The following is an 18,755-nucleotide window of genomic DNA, read 5'->3' on the forward strand; positions in this document are numbered from 1 at the left end:
TCTTAAACATTTGTACATTTGTAAATAGATTTCTTGAAACTTTATTATGTACATACGCATTCACTCCATTGCATGGGCACTATTACTAGCATACACAACTCCTACCTCACGCTCTGCGGGGAAAACAATCTAAGATGGAGTCGACGCCCATGCTCAATGGAGTCGAAATGGGAGGAGTCCCTCGGTCTCGTGACTCGAAAAGACTTCTTCGAAGAAAAACAACTTGTAACACTCCGAGCCCAACACCAGATGGCGGGATGTGCACAGCATGTGAATCTGCAGCGACTAATGCCACGAACAGATGTACACTGGGTAAGTGACATTTTCCATATATGTATATATGTGTGTATATATATATATATATATATATATGTGTGTGTGTGTGTGTGTTCGGTGGCATGTGTAACTGCAGATACACATGCTGTGCATTATACTTCTGCCATCTAATGTTGGGCTTAAAGTGTTACAAGTTGTTTTTGTTCGAAGAAGTGTTTTCGAGTCACAAGATCGAGTGACTCCTCTTCGGTTCCATTGTGCATGGGCATCGACTCCATGTTAGATTGTTTTCTTTCCGCCATTGGGTTCGGATGTGTTTCCTCTCGCTCCTAGATTTCGATTCGGAAAACTTTGAAAACGCTTTATTTTCGTCGGTATTGTATCGATCGGTTTTACATCTTCCATCGACACATCTGTACCGTCGGAGAAGACAACTCTACTCGCCCTTCGGGGCGGCACGCCCAACTCTGCCCTAGTTGGTCCGACCGCGTGGAAGCCCCATGGATCGAACTCCATTCCGGTTCTGTCCCCAGTGCCACGTGAAATATCCTTATACAGACCAGCATCTCGTCTGTAATCTTTGGCTTTCCCCAGATCATCGGGAAGAAAATTGTGAGGCCTGACGATCCTTCCATTCCAAAAACTCTCTTGGAGACAGGAGGGCACGAAGACTCTAGATGGCGTCCAGAAGCACCGAACATCTCGACGTAGCGGAGGAAGAAATCATGTAGACAGCAGTCTCTGTTCGAGGTTCCGACTCCGAACAGGAATCCGAGGAGGACTGACCGGTCACGGCGGGACAACAATGAGTACGGCTGCCCCTGTACCCTCACAAAAACAAAAACATAAGGCCTTGGGTACGCCACTGCCGGAAGGCCATGGCTCGGCCCAAAAAAAGACTACCGGTGACCAATCTACCACTTCGGCACCGAAAAAGGCCACTGCTCCCAAAACATCTGAGGCAATAAAAGGCTCTGTGTCCCACTCGAGCAAACACCATTTTTCGGAGTCGAAGATTCGGAAACCCCCTTTCGAAGCCGAGATCATCCACCGCACCATCTTTTTCGATTCCGAAAAAGCCTGCTTCAGAGCCGAAAAGGCCAGCATATACAGAGGAGCATGGACTTTCAAAGAGACTAAAAGAAAGCCACAAAACCTCTGAAGAGGAGTATCAAGTACAGCCAACACTTGAAGTTATGGACAAAAGGCAAGCCAGGATTCATAGCCATAAAGAAACAGGCAGGATCCTAACAGCACCTACTCTAAAACCAAAGAGAAAGCTAGACTTTCAGGAGGAATTGGACACTATGCATCCTCCAGCTAAAGTGCCAAAGCCTAAGGAGAAACCACCACCTCCTCAACTTTCTCCTCCTCAACTTTCTCCTCCTCATTCTCCTCCTGACTCTTCACACCTGCCTACCTCTCCTTCTACTAGTCCTACACCAGTTCAGTCACCCACACACTCTTTTGACTCAAAACAGGACAATGTAGATCCATGGGATCTTTATGATCCAGATCCCATTCCTAGCAGTGACCCAGACAGCTATCCCTCTAAGCCTTCGCCACCTGAGGATAGAACTGTATACAATCAGGTTTTAGCTAGGGCTGCAGCATACCATGGGGTCACCATGCGTACTGAACCACTGGAAGAGGATTTTTTGTTTAGTACCCTATCCTCAACACATTAAAAATACCAGTGCCTCCCCATGCTCCCAGGCATGTTAAAACATGCCAAACAAATATTCAATGAGCCGGTTAAGGCACGTATAATAAGGCCCAGGATAGAGAAGAAGTACAAACTTCCTCCCTCTGATCCTGATTTCATAACACACCAAATACCTCCAGATTCGGTAGTGGTCAGCGCTGCCAGAAAAAGGGCAGACTCCCAGTCATCAGGAGATGCTCCCCCAACCAGACAAAGAAAGCAGAAAGTTTGATGCAGCAGGGAAGAGAGTTGCATCCCAGGCAGCGAATCAGTGGAGGATAGCTAACTCACAAGCACTGTTAGCTCGATACGACAGGGCCCATTGGGATGCGATGCAAGACATCATTCAGCATCTCCCCAAAGAACACCAGAAGAGGGCACAACAAGTGGTGGAAGAAGGGCAAGCCATTACAAATAATAAAATTCGATCTGCCCTAGATGCAGCAGACACCTCTGCTAGAAGTGTCAATACTGCAGTGACAATACGTAGGCATGGATGGCTCAGGTCTTCGGGTTTTAAGCCCGAAATACAGCAAGCTGTGTTAAATATGCCATTCAATAAGAAACAACTTTTTGGCCCAGAGGTTGACACAGCCATTGAGAATTTACACAAAGATTCAGACACCGCAAAAGCAATGGGTGCAATATATTCCACACCATACAGGGCATCCTTTCGGAAACTGCAGTTTCGAGGTGGATTTAGACCACAGACAACAGAAGCATCCACATTGCAGGCAAAACAAACCTACCAACCACAATACCAACAAGGTGGTTTTAGGGGCACATCTAGGGGGCAATGTCCAAAAGTGGGGCTGTGTCCGGAGGGGGGGGGGCATCTCCACAAGCTGGGATGCCCTGGGGCGCTGTAACAGGCATGAGCCTTTGAGGCTCACCGCCAGGTGTTACAGTTTCTGCAGGAGGAGGTGAAAAGCATCTCCACCCAGTGCAGGCTTTGTTCCTGGCCACAGAGTGACAAAGGCACTCAGCCCATGTGGCCAGAGACCTGTCTGGTTGTGGCAGGCTGGCAGGAACTGGTGAGCCTAACATTTGTATTTTGTATACAGGGGGCATCTCTAAGATGCCTTCTGTTTGCTTTTTTCAATAAATTCCACACTGGCTTCAGTGTGGATTTATTGTGCTGAGAAGTTTGATATCAAACTTCCCAAATTTCAGTGTAGCCATTATGGAACTGTTGAGTTTGTAATTGACAGACTCCCAGACCATATACTCTTTATGGCTACCCTGCACTTACAATGTCTAAGGTTTGGCTTAGACACTGTAGGGGCATATTGCTCATGCAACTATGCCCTCTAGTGCATCCTGCCTTAGGGCTGTACTGCCTGCTAGAGGGGTGACTTACCTATGCCACAAGCAGTGGGTTGAGGGCATGGCACCCTGAGGGGAGTGCCATGTTGACTTAGTCATTTTCTCCCCACCAGCACACACAAGCTGTGAGGAAGTGTGCATGTGCTGAGTGAGGAGTCCCCAGGGTGGGATAATGCATGCTGCAGCCCTTAGAGACCTTCCCTGGCCACAGGGCCCTTGGTACCAGGGCTACCCGTTGCAAGGGACTTATCTATGTGCCAGGACTGTGCCAATTGTGGAGACAAAGGTACAGTTTAGGGAAAGAACACTTGTGCTGGGGCCTGGTTAGCAGGATCCCAGCACACTTTCAATCATAAATCAACAAAAGGCAACAAGTTAGGGGGTAACCATACCAAGGGAGGCATTTCCCTACAACACTTACTTCCATATTCCCATTCACCCAGCACACCGCAAATATCTCAGATTCGCTATTGCGGGGAAACATTACTAGTTCAAGGTCTTACCTTTCAGGGTCAGAACTGCTTCCAGGATCTTATCAAAATGCCTAGCAGTAGTAGCTGCAGATCTGACGTCAACACATTCATGTCTTCCCTTACTTGGATGACTGACTCATCAAAGCCAGTATGTTACAACACGGTCAGTGTCACACTCAACTCACATTGGATCTCCTTCACATTCTTGGATTCACGATCAACTTTCTCAAATCCCATCTCCAACGCTTGCAAATACAGCCTTATCTAGGAGCAGTGCTTAGTGCACGGATGGGGTTAGCATATCCAAGTCCAGCTCAAATTCAGACTTTTCAAACATTAATTTCCCACTTACTGGAAGACCAGACTTACACAGTGAAGACAGTGATGCGGCTATTAGCAATGATGGCGTCTTGCAATGCCATCCTATCTCATGCCAGACTGCACATGCTTCCCTTACAGCAATGTCTGTCTCATCAGTGGGCTCAGACACAGGGTCATCTCCAAGATATAGTGTTGTTGGACCTCCAAACTCATCGCTGTCTGCAATGGTGGAACCCCACCAACCTCTCCAAGGGGCAGCCCTCTCAGGTCTCTGTGCCTCAGATACTTTGACTACAGATGCATCACAGGCTGGTTGGGGAGCTCTCCTAGACAACCTCACAATAACAAGGTCTATGGGATCCCATTCAACAAGCTTCACATATCAATTACTTGGAGCTGCAAGCAGTTTTCCTAGCAATGAAGCCTTTTCTTCAAACTACGCAGAATATTCTTAGATCAGTCTTTCTTGCTGCTACCTTGTATAACAAAGTCACATTATTTTGGCCCTTTCTGAAATAAATCAAAATGAACCATTCTCTCTCATGTTCCTTTCTTTGAATGGCATTTTAGTTAGTGATTTTGCAGGTGTTCATCAGTGTTAATATGTTTACACTGACAAGGGCTGTTTCCCTTTCAGGTAGGATTTTATCATTTATTATGGATTTAAACCTAACCAGGATAGTCTAATTATGAAGAATTGGGTGTAAGGGTACTGCGTTTCCCTATATAGGCACTGAAAAGGTAACACATGCAGGGATTGCTCCCTTCAGGTAAGTAACACATTCATGTAAATTTGTATTGTTGAACAAATATTGGTTGATGTGTTCTGGTTTTTACCTCACTGTTAGTATTACTTATTGTACCTCTTTCACTTTTGCATTATTGCTACTCCTTTACAAGAGGATCACTTTCTAACACAGTATGCGCCACAAGCATTTTAGGTGTGAATCAGTGATTTATGGAGACAGAAGATATGCCAGTCATAAATATGTGAATACTTCATTAAAGGGTTAGGTAAATTCAAATAATGAATATACTTTCTCTTTCAGTCTGGACCTAGAAGTTTAAGAGAGTACACGCTCACAGAGCTTCTTGTGGTAAGTAGGAATTTGTAGCTCCTACGTATAAATATGCACAGCTTCAGAATTAGCATATCGTCTGAATTAATGAGAACTTCAATCTCTCAAAAAAGTGTTACTCTTTCTCAGTATTTTTTTGCATTCAACCACTTCATCACATACTGTTTGTTCTGCCACGTTTGACTCTGTTTACCTGATTGCCCAATGGGCAATAGTGACACTGTAAAGTGAAACATATAGAAACAATATTTTACCTGGCCTTTCACATAGAAATGTGTGCCAGGTTATTTCCCTATTCTAATGAATGAATGCTTGGAGAAAGAGAAAATTATTGTCATAAGAGTGTGAGAGGGGAAAGATTGTGAGTGATGCCAGCCAACTAAATAATTGCTCTCACCAGAAAAGCTTGCAGTACATATTTTTCATAGATACATAGACTGGTACCTGTTGTCAAGTATGTGGTTGTTCATTTACTTCTTGATTTGTGACATGTGCCACTGTATTATTTAACCACTGCCGTAGAATTATCACCAGTGTGGCACAGTTCGATGGCATCTGTCGCTGTAGATACGCATGTTCTGCAATAGCTCGCCATCTGGTGTTGGGCCGGAGTGTTACAAGTTGTTTTTCTTCGAAGAAGTCTTTCGAGTCACGGGACCGAGTGACTCCTCCTTTTGTCTCCATTGCGCATGGGCGTCGACTCCATCTTCGATTGTTTTTTTTCCGCCATCGGGTTCGGACGTGTTCCTGTCGCTCCGAGTTTCGGAACGGAAAATTAGCTAATTTCGGAAGATTTTCGTCGGTATTGTTGCGTTCGGGATCGGCGTACTTTGATTCCACACCGCATCAAAGATCGAAGAGCTCCGGTGCCCTTCGGGGTAGTTTTTCGATCCTCCGTCGGGGCCTGGTCGGCCCGACCGCGTGCTGAAGAACGCCGATGGAACGGACCCCGTTCCGTTTCTGCCCCAAATGCCACAATAAGTACCCTTACACAGACCAACACTTGGTCTGCAACCTGTGCCTGTCACCTGAGCACAGCGAAGACACCTGCGAGGCCTGTCGTGCGTTCCGGTCCCGAAAAACACTCCGAGACCGTCGAGCCAGAAGACTTCAGATGGCGTCCGCACCGACAGCCCAACGGGAGTTCGAGGAACAGGAAGAAGAAGGTACCTTCTCGATCCAAGACTCAGACTCCGAAGGATTCGACGATACACAAACCGTGAGTAAGACGTCGAAATCCACTCAGAAGAACATTTACAAGGCCCAGGGGACGCCACTGCCACCAGGCCATGGCTCCACCCATAAATTCGGTGACCGCCCGTCGGCACCGAAAAAGGCCCAAACAGTGCCAAGATCGTCCGACTCCGGTCGAGACACCGGCACGCAGCCTTCTCGGGACCGAGAAAGTGCTGGAGACAAGCCTCGACACCGAGATGCCGGTGCCGACACGGCTCGACGCCGAGACAGCGGCACCGAAACAGATCGACGCCGAGAGGTTTCGGCCCCGAAAAAGAAAAGAGTCACCTCGGAGCCGAAAAAACACGCAGACAGGGTTTCGATGCCGAAACAAACTGCAAGCGACCCAGCTTCAGGCTCTTATACAGAAGAGCACTCGCTAACCTCCCAAATGCAGAAGCATAGGTTTGAGGAAGAGCTGCAAGCAACTGATGTGGACCATACGCAAAAGCGTATCTTCATACAGCAGGGGACAGGAAAAATAAGCACCCTTCCCCCCATTAGGAGAAAGAGAAGGTTGGAGTTCCAGACGGAACAGACACCACAACCAAAAGTGGTGAAAAGAGTTACCCCACCACCCTCTCCTCCGCCTGTGATTAACGTCTCACCAGCACAAACTCCATCACACTCCCCAGCTCACACCACCATGAGCCAGGGTGACCAAGATCAGGACGCATGGGACCTATACGACGCCCCAGTGTCAGATAACAGTCCGGAGCCATACCCTACAAAGCCATCTCCACCAGAAGACAGCACCGCGTATTCTCAAGTGGTGGCTAGAGCAGCACAATTTCACAACGTAAGCCTCCACTCAGAACAGGTCGAGGATGATTTCTTATTCAACACCCTCTCCTCCACCCACAGCTCCTACCAAAGCCTGCCTATGCTCCCTGGTATGCTCCGGCACGCAAAAGACATCTTTAAGGAGCCGGTCAAAAGTAGGGCAATCACACCAAGGGTGGAAAAAAAGTATAAGGCGCCTCCTACAGACCCGGCTTTCATCACTACACAGCTGCCACCAGACTCTGTCGTTGTAGGAGCAGCTAGGAAAAGGGCCAACTCTCACACATCTGGAGATGCACCACCCCCAGATAAAGAAAGCCGCAAGTTCGATGCAGCTGGTAAAAGAGTCGCAGCACAAGCTGCAAACCAGTGGCGCATCGCGAACTCCCAGGCACTACTTGCGCGCTATGACAGAGCCCACTGGGACGAGATGCAACATCTCATTGAACATCTGCCCAAGGACTTACAAAATAGGGCAAAACAAGTGGTTGAGGAGGGACAGACCATTTCCAACAACCAGATCCGCTCCTCCATGGACGCTGCAGATACAGCTGCACGGACAATTAATACATCTGTAACTATCAGAAGGCATGCATGGCTCCGAACGTCTGGATTTAAACCAGAGATTCAACAAGCAGTTCTCAATATGCCTTTTAATGAAAAAGAACTGTTCGGTCCAGAAGTGGACACAGCGATTGAGAAACTCAAAAAAGATACGGACACTGCCAAAGCCATGGGCGCACTCTACTCCCCGCAGAGCAGAGGGAATTACAGCACATTCCGTAAAACGCCCTTTCGAGGGGGGTTTCGAGGTCAAAGCACACAAGCCAGCACCTCACAAGCCACACCGTCCAGTTACCAGGGACAGTATAGAGGAGGTTTTCGGGGACAATATAGAGGAGGGCAATTCCCTAGAAATAGAGGAAGATTTCAAAGCCCCAAAGCCCCTACTACTAAACAGTGACTCACAGGTCACTCACCCCCTCCACACAACACCAGTGGGGGGAAGAATAGGCCATTATTACAAAGCATGGGAGGAAATCACTACAGACACTTGGGTTCTAGCAATTATCCAACATGGTTATTGCATAGAATTTCTACAATTCCCTCCAAACATACCACCAAAAGCACAAAATTTAACAACACACCATTCCAATCTCCTGGAGATAGAAGTGCAGGCACTATTGCAAAAGAATGCAATCGAATTAGTGCCAAACACACAAATAAACACAGGAGTTTACTCACTGTACTTTCTGATACCAAAGAAGGACAAAACACTGAGACCAATCCTAGACCTCAGAGTAGTGAACACTTTCATCAAATCAGACCACTTCCACATGGTCACACTACAAGAAGTATTGCCATTGCTAAAACTACACGACTACATGGCAACTTTAGACCTCAAGGATGCTTATTTTCATATACCAATACACCCATCGCACAGGAAATACCTAAGGTTTGTATTCAAAGGAATACATTACCAATTCAAGGTACTGCCTTTCGGATTAACAACCGCACCAAGAGTCTTTACCAAATGTCTAGCGGTAGTCGCTGCACACATAAGAAGGCAGCAAATACATGTGTTCCCATATTTGGACGACTGGCTAATCAAGGCCCATTCGTTCAAACAGTGCTCAAATCACACAAATCAGATCATACAAACCCTCTTCAAACTAGGGTTCACCGTCAATTTCACAAAATCCAAAATTCTGCCACGCAAGGTACAACAATACCTGGGAGCCATAATAAACACATCAAAAGGAGTAGCCACTCCAAGTCCACAAAGAATTCAAAATTTCAACACCATCATACAACGCATGTATCCAACACAAAAGATACAGGCAAAGATGGTATTACAACTCCTAGGCATGATGTCATCATGCATAGCCATTGTCCCAAACGCAAGACTGCACATGAGGCCCTTACAACAATGCCTAGCATCACAGTGGTCTCAAGCACAGGGTCACCTTTTAGATCTGGTGTTAATAGACCGCCAAACTTACCTCTCGCTTCTGTGGTGGAACAACATAAATTTAAACAAGGGGCGGCCTTTCCAAGACCCAGTGCCACAATACGTAATAACAACAGATGCTTCCATGACAGGGTGGGGAGCACACCTCGATCAACACAGCATACAAGGACAATGGAACGTACATCAAAGAAAACTGCATATCAATCACCTAGAACTTCTAGCAGTTTTTCAAGCACTAAAGGCTTTCCAACCAATAATAGTTCACAAATACATTCTCGTCAAAACAGACAACATGACAACAATGTATTATCTAAACAAGCAGGGGGGGACGCACTCCACGCAGTTAAGCCTGCTAGCACAAAAAATTTGGCATTGGGCAATTCACAACCAAATTCGCCTAATTGCACAGTTTATACCAGGGATACAAAATCAACTCGCAGACAATCTCTCTCGAGATCACCAACAGGTCCACGAATGGGAAATTCACCCCCAAATTCTGAACACTTATTTCAAACTCTGGGGAACACCTCAGATAGACTTGTTTGCGACAAGGGAGAACGCAAAATGCCAAAACTTCGCATCCAGATACCCACACAAACAATCCCAAGGCAATGCCCTATGGATGAACTGGTCAGGGATATTTGCTTACGCTTTTCCTCCTCTCCCTCTCCTTCCTTACCTGGTAAACAAACTCAGCAAAGCAAACTCAAACTCATATTGATAGCACCAACTTGGGCAAGGCAACCCTGGTACACAACGCTACTAGACCTATCAGTGGTACCCTGCATCAAATTGCCCAACAGGCCAGATCTGTTGACACAGCACAACCAAAAGATCAGACACCCAGATCCAGCATCGCTGAATCTAGCAATCTGGCTCCTGAAATCCTAGAATTCGGGCACTTACAACTTACCCAAGAATGTATGGAAGTCATAAAACAAGCAAGAAGGCCATCCACCAGGCACTGCTATGCAAGTAAATGGAAGAGGTTTGTTTGCTACTGCCATATTAATCAAATACAACCATTACACACAACTCCAGAACATGTAGTGGGTTACTTGCTTCACTTACAAAAATCTAACCTAGCTTTCTCTTCCATTAAGATTCACCTTGCAGCAATATCTGCATACCTGCAGACTACCTATTCAACTTCCCTATATAAAATACCAGTCATTAAAGCATTCATGGAGGGCCTTAGGAGAATTATACCACCAAGAACACTACCTGTTCCTTCATGGAACCTAAATGTTGTCCTAACTAGACTTATGGGTCCACCTTTTGAACCCATGCACTCCTGCGACATACAGTTCCTAACCTGGAAGGTGGCATTTCTCATCGCCATTACTTCCCTGAGAAGAGTAAGCGAGATTCAGGCGTTTACTATACAGGAACCTTTTATACAACTACACAAAAATAAAGTCGTCCTAAGGACCAATCCTAAATTTTTGCCAAAGGTTATTTCACCGTTCCATCTAAATCAAACAGTGGAACTTCCAGTGTTCTTTCCACAGCCAGATACCGTAGCTGAAAGGGCACTACATACATTAGATGTCAAAAGAGCATTGATGTATTACATTGACAGAACAAAAAACATCAGAAAGACTAAACAACTCTTTATTGCATTTCAAAAACCTCATGCAGGAAACCCAATTTCAAAACAAGGTATAGCCAGATGGATAGTTAAATGCATCCAAATCTGCTACCTTAAAGCTAAACGACAGCTGCCCATTACACCAAGGGCACACTCAACCAGAAAGAAAGGTGCTACCATGGCCTTTCTAGGAAACATCCCAATGCAAGAAATATGTAAGGCAGCCACATGGTCTACGCCTCACACATTCACCAAGCACTACTGTGTAGACGTGTTATCCGCACAACAAGCCACAGTAGGTCAAGCCGTATTAAGGACATTATTTCAGACTACTTCCACTCCTACAGGCTGATCCACCGCTTTTGGGGAAATAACTGCTTACTAGTCTATGCAGAACATGCGTATCTACAGCGACAGATGCCATCGAACTGAAAATGTCACTTACCCAGTGTACATCTGTTCGTGGCATCAGTCGCAGTAGATTCGCATGTGCCCACCCGCCTCCCCGGAAGCCTGTAGCAGTTTGGAAGTTACCTTCAATTATTTATATATGTATCATCTCAACCTTAAATAGGTGCATACTTAGTCACTCCATTGCATGGGCACTATTACTACAATTCAACTCCTACCTCACCCTCTGCGGGGAAAAACAATCGAAGATGGAGTCGACGCCCATGCGCAATGGAGACAAAAGGAGGAGTCACTCGGTCCCGTGACTCGAAAGACTTCTTCGAAGAAAAACAACTTGTAACACTCCGGCCCAACACCAGATGGCGAGCTATTGCAGAACATGCGAATCTACTGCGACTGATGCCACGAACAGATGTACACTGGGTAAGTGACATTTTCATTGTTCCCCATAGCTGATTTGCATGGTCTATGTCCTGTCCTGCATGCTGCAACAGCCAGTTTATCCTAAATTATTTCACCGTTCACTCTTGCACACCTTACCATTGTAAGCTTGATGTCTGTACCCGAATGTGCATTACAAGGGGACTTAAGGTAAACATCTGCACCCTGCTAAAGAGGCAGTACTTGACCACTGATTCCAGTGGTCAGTGTATATTCTTTAGGAACTGACTTATCATGACTTAACCCACACACACACTTTTTGCGTGCTGTTCATGCTGACTTGACTAAGAGTGTGCTGGGATCCTGCTAACCAGGCCCCAGCACCAGTGTTCTTTCCCAAACCTGTACCATTGTTACCACAGCTGGCTGACCCCTAGCTCACAGTTAAGTCCCTTGTAAAAGGTACCCATGGTACCAAGGCCCTGTGGCCAGGGAAGGTCCCCAAGGGCTGCAGCATGTATTATGCCACCTTGGGGGACCCTTCACAAAGCACATGCACACTGCCCTAGCAGCTTGTGTGTGATGGTGGGGAGCAAAAGACAAAGTCGACATGGCAGCCCTCTCGAGGTGCCATTCCTACAAACCACTGCCTGTAGCATAGGTAAGTCACCCCTCTAGGAGGCCTTACAGCCCTTAGGCAGGGTGCCCTGTACCACAGGTGAGGGCATAGCTGCTTGAGCAATATGCCCCTCCAGTGTCTAAGTCCATTCTTAGACATTGTAAGTGCAGAGTGGCCATATAAAGTATATGGGCTGGGAGTTTGTCATTACGAACTCCACAGCTCCATAATGGCTTCACTGAAGTCTGGGAAGTTTGATATCAAACTTCCCAGCACAATAAACCCCACACTGATGCCAGTGTTGGATGTATTAAAAAATGCACCCAGAGGGCATCTTAAAAAATCCCCCTGTATTTTAGCCAAACTTCTAGTTCAGCACTGACTAGTCTGTGCCAACCTGCCACTTCTAGACAAGTTTCTTACCACATGGGATGAGAGCCTTTGTGCTCTCTGTGGCCAGAAACAAGGCCTGCACTTGGTGGAGGAGATTCACATCTCTCCCCTGAAGGAACTGTAACACCTGGCAGTGAGCCTCAAAGGCTCAGGCCTCATGTTACAGTGCCCTAGGCCACTCCAGCTAGTGGAGATGCCCACCCCCTGGACATAGCCCCAATTTTGGCGGCAAGTCAGGTGGGAAAATTAGGGTAAAAAAGGAGGAGTGACCACTTCAACTGGGACCACCCCTAAGGTGTCCAGAGCTGAAGTGACTCCCTCCTTGTAAAATCGTCCATTTTGGTTTGGAGGACAGGGACCAATAGAGTTAGGTCTGTGTCCCTCTCCCCAAAGGGGGTGGACACTGGAAGGGTGTAGTCACCCTCTGGGACAGTAGCCATTGGCTACTGCCCTCTGACCCCTGTAACTCCCCTAAATCCAGGATTTAAGGGATCCCCTGAACCTACCCTGTCAGATTTCTGGCAACCTCACAAGAAGAAACAAGGACTGCTAAGCTGACCCCCAGCAGATAAGACTGAAGACGCAAACTGACTTGGCCTCAGCTTACTGGCCTGTCTTGAGCTTCTAAAGCTGTGCTAAAAAGAAGGAGACGCATCTTGCAGGACCAGCGATGACCTAAAAGCCTCAGGAGGACTGCCTGCACCCCAGAGGACCAAGAACTCCAGTGGACAGCAGCACTGTCCAAGAAGAAACTCCATCCAAGGACCACACAACCTCCCCGGATCTGCAAGTCCTGTTCACTCTGCACCCGATGCCCACAGCCCATGTCCAGGTGGCTCAACCTACTAGAGGTTCGTGAGGAGATTCTGAGCAAGTGCACACCCTGTCCAACATGACGGCGCATGCAGCTTGAATCCGAAGGATCCCCTGACCGTGACAGAACCGGAAGAAGATTACAAACATCAAAAGGTACCCCTGCACCCACAGCCCCCTGGCCTTGGGAAATCCAACCTCTGGTGCAGTAACGTCCAGCAGACGGCCCTCCTCCTTGCCCAACCTTTGGTTTCCCGGAACCGACCCCCTGGACTTCACCTGCAGCATCTTTGTGACCCTTGTGGTCCCCCTGTAGGAAAGCATTTGGAGCCCGGCGCTGTGTTAGCAGCCTGCAGCTAGCCACCCCTGCACTGCTGAGGTTGTGTGTTTGGTGCAGACCTGTGGCCTCCCCCTCCCCCCGGTGCTCCTCTAAAACCGCCAGGTCTGCCCTCCGAAGGTGTGGGTACTTTCCTGCAAGCTGACCTGATTCTGAGTGCTCCCAGTCCCTGTAGGAGCCCATGTAAAATCGACCTCAACTTTGACCTCTGCACCGGGCTGGCCCCTTTTTGCTGGTGATGGGTGTTTTAGGTTAACATGAACCCCAACCTTTGGATATCCTAACCCCCTTGAGAGTAGAACTGTAAGTCTTGTACTTACCTCAAAAACAGTACTAACTTTTCTATCCCCCAGTAGAGTTTCTGAAATTTGCACCGTCAACTTTAAAACAGATTATTGCTATTTATTCAAAAAACTTTTAACTTGCCAAATTGAAACAAAGTGGTATTGATACATATGTTGGATGCTTACTTGCAAATGTACTTACCTGCAGCTTTAATCTTGTGGTTCTAGAAATAAAGTAACAAAATATATTTTTGCTATACAAAAACAATTGGTCTAGAGTTAGTCATTGAGTGTGTGCTTCCTTTATTGCCTGTGTGTGTACAATAAATGCTTTGTACTACCCTCTTATAAGCATAACTGCTCGACCACAAAAGAGAGCATTAGTATTCTCTACTTTAGCCTCTCTTAAGCCTCTGGGGAACCACTGGACTCTGTGCACACTATATCTCATTTTTTATGTAGTATATACAGAGCCAGCTTCCTACACCTGGCAGCCAAGCTTAGTCCTCGGCACCTAGCGGACCATGAGTGGCATTCACAACAGGTCGTGTCAGAAGGTATCTTCTGCAGATGGGAAGACCGTGGACCGATTAGTTCGCCACTGATGAGAAAGGTCATTGACAGCATTTCTCAACATTTGAGTTTCCAAAGTGTCTCTCGCTCAGAGACACGCTGTGCCTCAAGTGGAACTCTGGACTCCTGCATGCCTTACTGCCTACACTGCGCCTGCCCTAGTTCTCAACAAGATTAGAACCGACCGGGCCCAAGTCTTTCTGGTGACCATGGACTGGGCACTGAGAGTGTGGCATTCTGTACTCCTGCTTGAGAATCTGTCCCCCTATCAGTCTGCCCCTCCGGGCAACAGGGCGGGGTTCCACACTCTGGCCTTCACAATCTCCACATTTATGCTTGGAGATTGAGCAGTGACAGCTCCACACTGAACACCTTGACCCTTCCTCTGGAGATGTTTGATGTCATCTTGGCAGCCAGGCGCACCTTGACAAAGGCTGTATATAGGAGGCTGGCTCAGCATATGGTGTACACCTATAAGTGAGGCACACTGTACCGAGTCTAGGCAACCCTAAGTGATAGAGTAAGCTGCTCTAGATAACCAGAACTCTCATAGGGGTAGCTGTGGAGAGCAGCTAACACTTATCCTGGGGGTGTAAAGCGGTTGCAAATACAACACAAATTAGTCAGTGATATACACACAAGAAAGAACCACACCAGTGTTAGAAAATTTTTATAAATTTTTTAACACACACTCTAGTACTAACTTTGGTATATCTCCGAATCTGAGATTTGGACCTACAAAAATATACTTAGCAACAGGTAAGTAAAGGCATAAAATAACATTGGCCCCTATGAGGGAGTAAACCATATAATAAAAGAATGGAATGTGAAAATCACTCCCAACCCTCTCTACCTCCAAAGGACCCTTAGGGCTAAGGAGTACTAAAACCGCAAGGTAAGTAGGTAGGATTCTTCAGGTGCCCGTGTGCGTAGTAGTAATCTCTGGTCTGTGCCCATAGGCTAACATGGAAAGTCGCGGTTGGAGGTTTCACGTTTTAGGACACTTGCCAGAGTACCCTGAGGAAACCCAATGTGAGAAGGGAGGTTGGATAGTGCCCCCATCTGTGGATACCCAGAACAATGGAGTATCTACAACAGGGAGCCCAGGTGTATAGGGGTGGAGTTGTGTTGGAACCTCCAGCTGAAATCACGTCAGGACCTCGGTTGTCCAGCTGCTGACGTGACCTGTGGACCAGGTTGGTGGAACCCAGCCGTGGGTTCCTGAAGAAGAGAACCTAAGGCAAGAGGGGACAGAGTCCAGACCTCCCGGAGGTGCCTAGGTAGTGCTGGAGAGCAATGCCCACCCTCCTTGGAAAAGCTTTCCTGTATGACGGAGGACGAAGAAGTGCAGCTCTGAAGTCCAGGTGATACAAGCAGATCCCAGGAGTAGTCCACAAGCTGTCCCAAGCCGGTTGTTGAATTGCAGAAGAGTCAGTGGTCATCAGGACCAACAACAAGCCTTGTCAAATGCAGGGAAGCATTGCACAGTGTTTGCAGGATTTGTGGGGACCAGCAAGGTCCAGGTGACCCAACTTTGGGTGGTAGGTCAGGGCTAGCCCTCAGCATGCAAGGGAGCCAGCAGAAATCATTGGAGCCCCCAGCAGGATCCTCTGGCAGCAGGCATAGGGAGTTGCAGGGAGGCCTTGTGAGAAAGTAGCTTCTTTCTAGCCTTGTTACCCCCACTTTTGGCCTGTTTGTGAGTATATGTCAGGGTGTTTCACTGTCTCACTGGGATCCTGCAAGCCAGGGCCCAATGTTCATAGTGAAAACCCTATGTTGTAAGTGTGGTTGTTATGTGTCACTGGGATCCTGCTAGCCAGGACCCCAGTGCTCAGAAGTTTGTGGCTTATATGTATGTGTTCCCTGTGTGATGCCTATCTGTCTCACTGATGCTCTGCTAACCAGAACCTCAGTGGTTATGCTCTCTCTGCTTTCCAAATTTGTCACTAACAGGCTAGTGACTAAATTTACCAATTCACATTGGCATACTGGTAAACCCTTATAATTCCCTAGTAAATGGTACTGAGGTATCCAGGGTATTGGGGTTCCAGGAGATCCCTATAGGCTGCAGCATTTCTTTTGCCACCCATAGGGAGCTCTGACAATTCTTACACAGGCCTGTCAGTGCAGCCTGAGTGAAATAACGTCCACGTTATTTCACAGCCATTTACCATTGCACTTAAGTAACTTATAAGTCACCTATATGTCTAACCTTCACCTGGTGAAGGTTGGGTGCAAAGTTACTTAGTGTGTGGGCACCCTGGCACTAGCCAAGGTGCCCCCACATCGTTCAGGGCAAATTCCCCGGACTTTGGGAGTGCGGGACACCATTACACGCGTGCACTGTACATAGGTCACCACCTGTGTACAGCATCACAATGGTAACTCCGAACATGGCCATGTAACATGTCTAAGATCATGGAATTGTCCCCCCAATGCCATTCTGGCATTGGGGGACAATTCCATGATCCCCCGGGTCTCTAGCACAGAACCCGGGTACTGCCAAACTGCCTTTCCGGGTTCTCCACTGCAGCTCTGCTGCTGCCAACCCCTCAGACAGGTTTCTGCCCTCCTGGGGTCCAGGCAGCCCTGACCCAGGAAGGCAGAACAAAGGACTTCCTCTGAGAGAGGGTGTAACACCCTCTCCCTTTGGGAATAGGTGTGAAGGCTGGGGAGGAGTAGCCTCCCCCAGCCTCTGGAAATGCTTTGATGGGCACAGATGGTGCCCATCTCAGCATAATCCAGTCTACACCGGTTTAGGTATCCCCCAGCCCTGCTCTGGCGCGAAACTGGACAAAGGAAAGGGGAGTGACCTCTCCCCTGACCTGCACCTCCCAGGGGAGGTGCCCAGAGCTCCTCCAGTGTGTCCCAGACCTCTGCCATCTTGGAAACAGAGGTGTTTGTGGCACAATGGACTGCTCTGAGTGGTCAGTGCCATCAGGTGACGTCAGAGGCTCCTTCTGATAGGCTCTTACCTCTCTTGGTAGCCAATCCTCCTTCCTAGGTAGTCAAACCTCCTTTTCTGGCTATTTAGGGTCTCTGCTTTGGGGATCTCACCAGATAACGAATGCAAGAGCTCACCAGAGTTCCTCTGCATCTCCCTCTTCACCTTCTGCCAAAGGATCGACCGCTGAGGGTCCCATCCTCATGGGAGCCCTTAAGTAACCCAGGAAGGTGGTTGGACACTTACTGCAGTGACCCACCTATCAGAGTGAGCCAGGAACGTCACTCAGCTGGACTAACCAGTCAGATGCTGCAAGGGGCCTCTACTCATGTTATTTCCAAGTTGGCAGAATCAAGTGGCCACCTGGCAGAGCTCTGTGCACCTCCCTAGGGGAGGGGCTGGACAAGGGGGTGGTCACTCACCTGTCCTTTGTGTTGTTTTGCACCAGAGTGGTAACCTGAGGTTCCTGCACTGGTTCACACTGGTTTCTGCAAGGAGGGCACCAAATGTAGCCTTCAAAGTAGTCTGGTGGCTCTTAGAGGCACCTCCGCCCCAACTACACCTATTTTTAAATGAGAAGTGGTCACTGCTCTATCTTACAGGAAATCCTTTGTTCTGCCTTCCCCTCCCTGAGTTAGGCTAAGCAGCAGGAGGGCTGAACAGTGTCTGGGGTCATAAGCAGCACCGGCTGTCATGCAGACCCAGCAAGTCTGTACAGGCAGACTTTGGGGGATCCCCTATGGAACCTCCAGAGTACATGGTATCATGCAACTAGCACTGGAATCGATGTAGTTGTATGATTCCAACATGTTTGATACCAAACATGCCTAGGTGCGGTAAAGCCATTATGTAGTTTGACTACTCGTGTTGACCAGTGTCCACTACATGCCTTAAGATAGCTTCCCCGCACTTACACAGGCCAGGAAATGGAGCTGGTTGTTTGTAGGGGCACCTCTGCTCATGCAGAAGTGCTCTCACACTTACCCTGCCCTTGAGCTGAAGGGCCTACCCTAGGGGTGACTTACAGGGTCAGAGTGCAGTGATCATGATATAATGCAAACCTTATATCTGGAATGAAAGGTGCATGCACCATTTAATGCAGGCTGCAGTGGCAGGACTGTAGGCACAGTTTGCATGGGTCCCCATGGGTGGCACAATACATGCTGCAGCCCTTGGGGGACCCCTGGTGTACCAATACCCTGGGTACTGACATATCATATACTAGAGACTTACATGGA

General features: G+C 47.8%; 1 protein-coding gene across 1 annotated transcript in view; it reads left to right on the top strand.

Moving 5' to 3' along the window:
- Window positions 1–18,755, top strand: part of NRDC (nardilysin convertase) — a 780,134-nt gene that overhangs the window by 637,165 nt on the left and 124,214 nt on the right. The window contains exon 25 of the mRNA XM_069232676.1: window positions 5,151–5,198. Coding sequence (XP_069088777.1) covers window positions 5,151–5,198 — 48 coding nt within the window. The remainder of the gene's footprint in view (window positions 1–5,150; window positions 5,199–18,755) is intronic.

This window comes from Pleurodeles waltl, chromosome 4_2 (genome assembly GCF_031143425.1).
Source record: "Pleurodeles waltl isolate 20211129_DDA chromosome 4_2, aPleWal1.hap1.20221129, whole genome shotgun sequence".
In the NCBI taxonomy this organism is placed as follows: domain Eukaryota; kingdom Metazoa; phylum Chordata; class Amphibia; order Caudata; family Salamandridae; genus Pleurodeles; species Pleurodeles waltl.